The sequence below is a fragment of the Beauveria bassiana genome (assembly GCF_000280675.1).
Source record: "Beauveria bassiana ARSEF 2860 unplaced genomic scaffold BBA_S00051, whole genome shotgun sequence".
Classification (NCBI taxonomy): domain Eukaryota; kingdom Fungi; phylum Ascomycota; class Sordariomycetes; order Hypocreales; family Cordycipitaceae; genus Beauveria; species Beauveria bassiana.
In genome coordinates this window covers 38,023-46,075 of record NW_007930886.1, presented here as the reverse complement: position 1 = coordinate 46,075, position 8,053 = coordinate 38,023, and the positions used below count along the sequence as shown (strand labels likewise).

The 8,053-nt window shown below is 52.4% G+C and overlaps 1 protein-coding gene across 1 annotated transcript; it reads right to left on the bottom strand.

Moving 5' to 3' along the window:
* Positions 1-3,471: 3,471 nt before the first annotated feature.
* Positions 3,472-5,968, bottom strand: BBA_09338 (catalase/peroxidase HPI; the record flags this gene model as incomplete). Its single annotated transcript, XM_008604435.1, has 4 exons — positions 3,472-5,024; positions 5,077-5,378; positions 5,437-5,724; positions 5,823-5,968. 4 exons carry the CDS (start codon positions 5,966-5,968, stop codon positions 3,472-3,474), a joined length of 2,289 nt encoding a protein of 762 aa, XP_008602657.1.
* Between the last annotated feature and the right edge of the window lie 2,085 nt (positions 5,969-8,053).

The following is an 8,053-nucleotide window of genomic DNA, read 5'->3' as shown; positions in this document are numbered from 1 at the left end:
CTTTCCTTTTTTTTTTTTTTTTCCTTGATTCGCTGCTATTCTCTCTACACCCTCCCGTATCGGCGGCCTGTAGCGTCGGCGACATTGAAACAACCGTTTCTGTGACAAGCGCTGGTGCGTACCAGTGTGATGATAGACGGCAAGGAGAAATTGCTAGCGCGGTCCTAATTGTACTCGACAAAGAATGAAGAGATTTTCTAAAAGTTCATCGCCACACAACTTTGCCCCTTCCCCCCCCGGATTAGCTGTCAAAATGTCTCTCCCCCACTGTCTCATCTGGGGATGACCAGGGTTGGCTCCCGGATTTGGCATGCGCGCGTGACCATTTGGGGAGCTCCAGACTCAAGAACTTGGGAAGAATCTTTCAAGCAAAGTAGAATCAGTGCTGCGAGTTTGTTATCAGTGGCGATAGCCAGAATCACAAAAGAAAGCCACCTGGATCAATTCTTCAATGCGCCGTAGTAGCAGCTTGCAGCATGCGCGCCGCGCCTCATATCTTCAAAGTATAGTATAGTATTGTTATGCGCTAATAAACCAGGCTGAATAGCCTCATATTCCCCCAAGGAGTAATAGTTAGGTAAAATGGGTACGTAGGTTAGGCTGACTTGTCACCTAGCTCCCGTCGCTTGAACCAAACTTGGTCGAAAGGCATTCTGCCCTAGTAATTATTTGCACAGTGATATCAAGACTGCAAGAAGCTACGGCAACGCTGCAGGCGAAAGCATTGCGAAAACTTTGCGGGCGTATGCTCAACGACTGCACACACTCCCCCAGTCGCTATTGCATGTTGTTTCTATCGCTCCGCCGCCCCCACCCCTCTAACATTGGATGAGATGAATTATCAAAGTCACAGACCCTGTACGCTAAGCGAAATCCGTTATGGTGCTATTACTGTACGGATTATGTCCCGCCGAATTGAGGTAGTTCCCGTCCCAGCTGCGCGCTTTCTGGGAGGAGGAACAAGTTTCCAGGCAAAATTTTACGTTGTTTTTTTTTTTTTGGCCAAGCTAAGCAAGTTTACTTACTAATACCACATCTAAACTAATGCAGTAACGACTGCAAGTGGAATGCCAAACTCGATAGCCGAATCCAATCGGCACTGTTGCCTATCGAAAAGAGCTTCCCCAACGCTGACAATGAGACGATAGGTAGCTGTGCAGACCAACCGCATATATTAGGCGCACACAATCATCATCGAATAAGCCAGATTATGTATAATAGAGATAACAGTAACGCATAGCAGCAAGTAATAATTTTTTTCCCTTATATACGCTTATCATGGCCCGTAATGCGCGCCAGGGTTTATTTGAGCCTCAACGCCACAAGGTCGCACGACAGATGCAAGATAGTGCAGACCTCGCCCAGAGCCTCCGTCTTCTTCAAGCCATGCAGTACAATATTTCAAGCCACTCAATACAAAGAAAAGCTCGTCACAACTTCGAGTGCCAGGAATCTGCTTTTCGCAGCGGCGCCGGCATCCATGGCTGCCAACAGCAGGAAACTTTCCGCTCTCCTCCTATGATCAACCATCTCCCACAATCGTACTGGCAGTCTGGGGAACACCAGCACATTCCACCTCCAGTAAATTAATTAGGGAACCTAGACGCTGCCAAAACGTCCAACTCTCGTGCCCGCAGTAATACTCCAAATTACCAGGTACAAAAACTACATGTCACTGCGGGCAGTCCCCGCTGCCTGCGCTCACGAGCGACATATACACAACCCATTCTCCGCCCGTCGATGGAGACTATATTGACCGCAATATATCAATACCCGACAAAGCCCCGTACGGATATGGCAGAGACCTTGCCAAGACTACCGTTCTTTTGCTTCAATCTACCGAGTCTCTTCCCGACCAACGTGCGCCGTGACAAAATTCTCCATCGTCGCTTAAAACATCTTTTTGGCTCTCAAGTATTCCTCCAACAGGCTGGCTATTAGGCCACCAACACCCATCACTCACCAATACACATCCATACAGATGCGTAGCCACCTTGCCACCTCGGCGATGGCGCTGCCCACTTTTGGTGGTCTGACGGCAGGCTCTATCCGTAGTCAGGGCCTCCATCCCGTCCCCCCTGACTAACTAGTCGTTGACGGACAGCGGGCAGGGGGCGCGGAGAGAGATAGATGCAGTCACAAGACAAATTGTAACTGAGTATTACGTGTAAAAGAGAAGACTTTGTCTTTCATATTCCCACGACGTTCAGAGTCCACAGTTTCAGCATTGCCCTCATGATAATGTGACGGGTGCGCTCGTACCTTGCCAATGCCTTGCTCTACCCGACAGAGTGATGATCGTGGCACTTTCACAGACATCAACGCATTCGAGATTGAAGCGAAAAGGTGAATTGTAGTAGTCCTCGGGTGGCTATTCACGGCAAATGCCGCGCCCGCCACTTGTGCAAGGAGGCTCTGTCCAAGCTGAGGAAAACCCCATGCACCTTCGATCCCACCCCCTCAGATTGTCCCACCAAACTTGAGATGACCACTACAAATTATTATTATCCTGCAGTTTAACTTTCTCTCTCACAGTGAGCAGTAAGAAGTTTGGAAGCCTCCATATCTGTTCAATACGTAGCGTTGGCGGGTCTTTACGACGCAGGCACAAATACCAGCCCTAGCCTATAGGCTCAAGTTTTATAGCTTTGGCGTTGTCGCTCGCTCGACCGCTCTATTTATTATGTCGGGCATGCTTTCAGATAGAAGTCGCATTTTGTGCCAGAGTCGCGAGGACTTGCGTTCTGCAACAGGTTCCCAAGTCAGATACGGTAGGACGTCTCGCTCGTTTGCAGCTTGACAACAACAAATCATGGCCTCTGTACCAAGGTCAAGCCCGCGGTAACCGACGCACAACCTATTTTACTTGCCTGTCGCAAGCATCACACACGTTGTACGGGTCTCGCTGGCATGGGTTGGCCTCGTCAGCAGAAATATCCATTAAAACCGGTGCGGCTGCTGCATCACGGGAGATTACCTCCCCGCTCCCGTCTCTGCCTAGACATGTAGTATCGACCAGATACGCTTTCAGAAATGAATACAGGCCACTTTACAGAGCGGCGAAAGAACAAGGCAAAGTATATATGCAAAGCCCCGATGCCCCGGCGGTGTGGCATTCGTTGTACTTCTCGCCGTTTTGAAACAGTGCTCATGCACTGCTTCTGAAATGACAATCATCGCTGACATCAAATAGGCGCATCGACCAAAGAGCTAACCTGTTGAGTTATCTTGAATTCAATCCTTCGCAGAACTTAGTCTTTTCAATACGCAAACAACTCACTGTGAAGATGTAACGAACCTGCTCGCCAAATCGACCCAACCGCAAAGCAGCAACACCATCTACGTCTACGAAACGGGCCGAGCAATTATAAAAACGCACAGAACACGCATTCGACAGCACAAACAACATGAAACTCAGGTCAATTGTGTAAATTGGTATAAACTATTTTGGCGTAAATTCATCATGGTACTTTACAGACGGGGCTTGCTAGCGGGCTTAATGTCGAAGCGGTCGAGGTTCATGACCTTGTCCCAAGCGGTGACAAAGTCCTTGACAAACTTCTGGGCATTATCAGGCTGAGCGTAAACCTCACCCAGAGCGCGGAGCTCAGCGTGCGAGCCAAAGACGAGGTCGACACGGGTGGCTGTCCACTTTTGCTCGCCAGACTTGCGGTCGCTGCCCTTGTAGACACCAGAATCGGGCTGAATGGGCTCCCAGACAGTGTTCATGTCGAGAAGGTTGGTGAAGAAGTCGCTGCTCAGGGTACCGGGGCGCGAGGTGAGAACACCGTTGGAAGAACCATCGTAGTTGACATTAATGGTGCGAAGACCGCCAACGAGGACTGCGAGCTCAGGAGGGGTAAGCGTAAGCAGCTGAGCGCGGTCGACCAACCAGTGCTCCAGGCGGTCGATGGCACCACGACCGGCGTAGTTACGGAAGCCATCGGCAATGGGCTCGAGATAGTTGTTGGACTCAACGTCGGTCTGCTCCTGGGTGGCATCCATGCGACCGGCGGTAAAGGGGACGGTAATGTCGACACCAGCACCCTTGGCAGCCTGCTCGACACCGGCGGCACCGGCAAGAACAATAAGATCGGCAATCGATACACGCTTGCCGTTGCTCTGGGACTCGTTGAACTTCTGCTGAATCTTCTCAAGCTGGCCGAGAACTTCCGAGAGCTGTGAGGGGTTGTTGACCTCCCAGTCCTTCATGGGAGCGAGACGGATGCGAGAACCGTTGGCACCACCGCGCTTGTCACTGCCACGGAAAGTCGAGGCAGACGCCCAAGCAGTCGAGACAAGCTTGGAAGTGCTGAGGCCAGTGTCAAGAATAGCCTTCTTGAGCGTGGCGACATCGTTGTTATCGACAATGGGGTGGTTGAGGGCAGGGATGGGGTCTTGCCAGAGAAGATCCTCAGAGGGGACCTCGGGACCGAGGTAGAGCGCCTTGGGACCGAGATCACGGTGCAGCAACTTGAACCAAGCGCGAGCAAAGGCATCGGCAAACTGGTCAGGGTTCTCAAGGAAGCGACGAGAGATCTTCTCGTAGGCAGGGTCCACGCGAAGGGACAGGTCAGTCGTCAACATTCTGGGAAGATGCTTCTTGCTAGGATCGAAAGCGTCGGGAATGAAGGGCTCAGCGTTCTTAGCAACCCACTGAGGAGCGCCAGCAGGGCTCTTGGTGAGCTCCCATTCGTACTTGAAGAGGTACTCGAAGAACTGGTTGCTCCACTTGGTGGGAGTCTTGGTCCAGATGACTTCGAGGCCGGAGGTGATGGCATCACCGCCCTTGCCAGTGTTGTGGCCGTTCTTCCATCCAAAGCCCTGCTGCTCAATGGGCGCGCCAGCGGGCTCAGCGCCAACGTTGCTGTCGGGAGCAGCACCGTGGGTCTTGCCAAAGGTATGGCCACCAGCAATGAGAGCAACGGTCTCCTCATCGTTCATGGCCATACGGCCGAATGTGGTGCGGATGTCATGAGCAGCAGTGACGGGGTCCTCGACACCGGGGTTGACGTAAATGAGACCTGTGTAGCGTTAGCTTGCCATTAATTGAACATGCATTTGTGTGAGACTCACCCATGATCTGGGCACCAAGAGGCTTCTCAAGACTCTCGGGGTCACGCTTGCCAGAAGAATCCTTGCTGTAACGGTGGCTGTCGGTCATCCACTGGGGTTCGGAGCCCCAGTACACGGCCTCGTCAGACTGCCAAGTGTCGGCACGGCCGCCAGCGAAGCCAAAGGTCTTGAAACCCATGGACTCAAGGGCGACGTTACCGGCAAGGACCAGCAGATCAGCCCAGCTGATCTTGTTGCCATACTTTTGCTTGATGGGCCAGAGAAGACGACGAGCCTTATCCAGGTTACCGTTGTCGGGCCAGCTGCAAATAAAGTCAGTAAATGAGGTCGGCGTGCTAGGCTGGCAGCTTGGAGTCTTACCTGTTGAGGGGGGCAAAACGCTGCTGGCCCTCGCCACCACCACCGCGGCCGTCAAAGACACGGTAGGTTCCGGCGGCGTGCCAACTCATGCGGATGAAGAGACCGCCATAGTGGCCAAAGTCGGCAGGCCACCAGTCTTGAGAGTCGGTCATGAGAGCATGGAGATCTTTCTTGAGAGCATTGTAGTCGAGAGACTTGAAAGCAGCGGCGTAGTCAAAGTCGGGGCCGTAGGGGTTGCTGGAGGGGTTGTGCTGGCGGAGGATGTCGAGCTTGACAGCATTGGGCCACCTGAGGGAGGATGTGTTAGCAGACGTGTTTGTAGTCGAGAAACAGCATTTGCGTGTCGGGAACATGTATTTGGGAGAGAGAAATTGAAAGGGACTTACCAGTCGGGGTTCTTTCTACCCGTGTCGGCAGTGTGCACGACAGGGCACTTGCCAGTGCTTTGCTGGGACATTTTCTTGCGAGGGCTTTGATCGTCTTTGGATATCTCTCTCTTGTGGGAGACGGCAATCTTGAAATCGGAGGACATGAGAGAAGAGGGGAGGGAGGAAAGAATTCGAGGGGATGGGGTGGCTTTTTGGGAAGAAATACTAGTTTGGAGGGCGAGGAGGGAGGGGGCGAAGAGGCGAGGGGAGAAGGCGGAGGGAAGCTTGCAGGAAGCTTGGCTGGTGTGACGGACGGGGCGGGGCAACGAGAACGGCGGACGGCACTCGGGACACAATGCCGATTCTTGGGCTTTTTACTGGGTTTTCCTGGGTTTTGGCCTATTCGCTGGTGAACCTGCAGATTAAAGTTTGACTTGTAGTGCATTTGTTAGACTTTCAGGGCCTTTGTTGGGCTTGCAGGGCATCCGCGGGGCATTCACAGTGAATGTACCCCGCGCTAAAGTGCCCTGTATTACAATGTATACGCTGTAGATAGGTAGGTAGGTAGGTACCGCCCTGGAAGAACCATGACGAATGCCCCGCCTCTGATTCGCTGGTGGGCCTAGTAGCTTCAAATACCGCCCACCTTGTTGGCTGGCTGGTTGACTGGCCGCCCGCAAAAATCTCTTGTGCCCACTTGCCACCCACTCACACACAAACACTCTCTCTCGATGCGATATCACCACTTTTCACGCCATCTCTTATTCTGTCCCCGCGGGCACCGTGAATGGCATCCCATCGTCTGTATTTGAATTATCAATCAGTCCTCGGTCGACCGCCGGTCTTCCGTCTCCGTTGTCGGCCACTCTCGCGCGATGCCATCTTTGCCACCTCGATGCTGCCACATGGCTCGATCGGTCACCTTGCAAACAATGGACCTGCATCCGTCATGCATCATATTATCCCCCCCTCCATATGGCTGAACAATTGACGGATTCCAAATATAAAAAAACAGGCCATATGAACCACGACCCCGAAAGACCCTGAAAGCCCCCTGAACATGGCCGCCACCGCCCTTCTAAGTTCGCGCCGTTCTTTACCTCGCGGCCGCGCCGACACCACCTTCGCCACCCACCTTTCGGTTTAAGGTCGGAGGCGGCCGTTTAGCCTGTCGTCATCGGTGTATACCGCTCCGTGGTGCCGATTCATTGAGCCGTCCACGCCTAAATTATCACGTAACAGACATTACAGGTTGATCGGCACTGACAGCGCGCCTCAGACATGCGATGCGCCTTTTTGATGCATTGGTTGCTTGACCATCATCAGCTTTGATAGCTGATGCACTGAAGCGTCTCGCCGTGCACGCTTCCGGGTCGATCAGTTGTTCCGTCCGGCCGCCCCTCTACCACTAACTATCCTCTTGCTTGGTCAGCAGTTGGTATGTATTATAGCCCATCTCCCCGACCCAACTTTTCCTCGCCAGCGCGTTCCGCGCCGATCATGTATGGCTGCCTCACCACTGCGCCAAGATTCACGTTCAACTATTTATCTACCCCTCTTCGCGCTGGTGACACAATCCACCACATGTATCGCGCCAGCTTAGACCATGCGCATGTCTTGACGGGCCTCGATCCCATCCAAACATCTTTCCAGATGTAGCCGATTATCTCTGGATCAAATTTTTATCGATTCTGATGAACGCCCTATTGCCACTTGAAAGCCATCGCGCGTCTTGATGAACCATACTCGCCGCTTTGGCCAACTGCGGGGTAATCTAGTGCCTCATTGGGCTAGGCACACAAACACACAAACGCAAATAGCGAGTATTCTCCGAGACTCTGCACAGAATGATCTCCGCTCCTCGATTATTACTGGCTTGTCATCAGCCTCCGCGAAGACTTCAACTACATCGAAATATCCTCTTACATCTTTTCTTTGTAATCACAAGCGCTATCACCGGCGCCAAATTTCTCTTTCGGTCATTGTGTCGCTGATGATTATTCCCGCGATTGTTACAGAATCGTGGACCAGCGATCTCATAGTGACTGGACCAAATAGTCGCATTTGTCGGAACCGGAATCCCTATTTCCGTTCACTGGCTCTCGCACTCGCTGCAACATTTTCAGTCGGCTTCGTAGTTGGCTATCGGAACGTTCCGACTTGCAGCCCAGTAATACGTGCCTCGTCACCAGTACACTTCAGCATTTGCTCTCCGTTTATCCAGTTGATGTTCTGCAAGCATTCGTGGA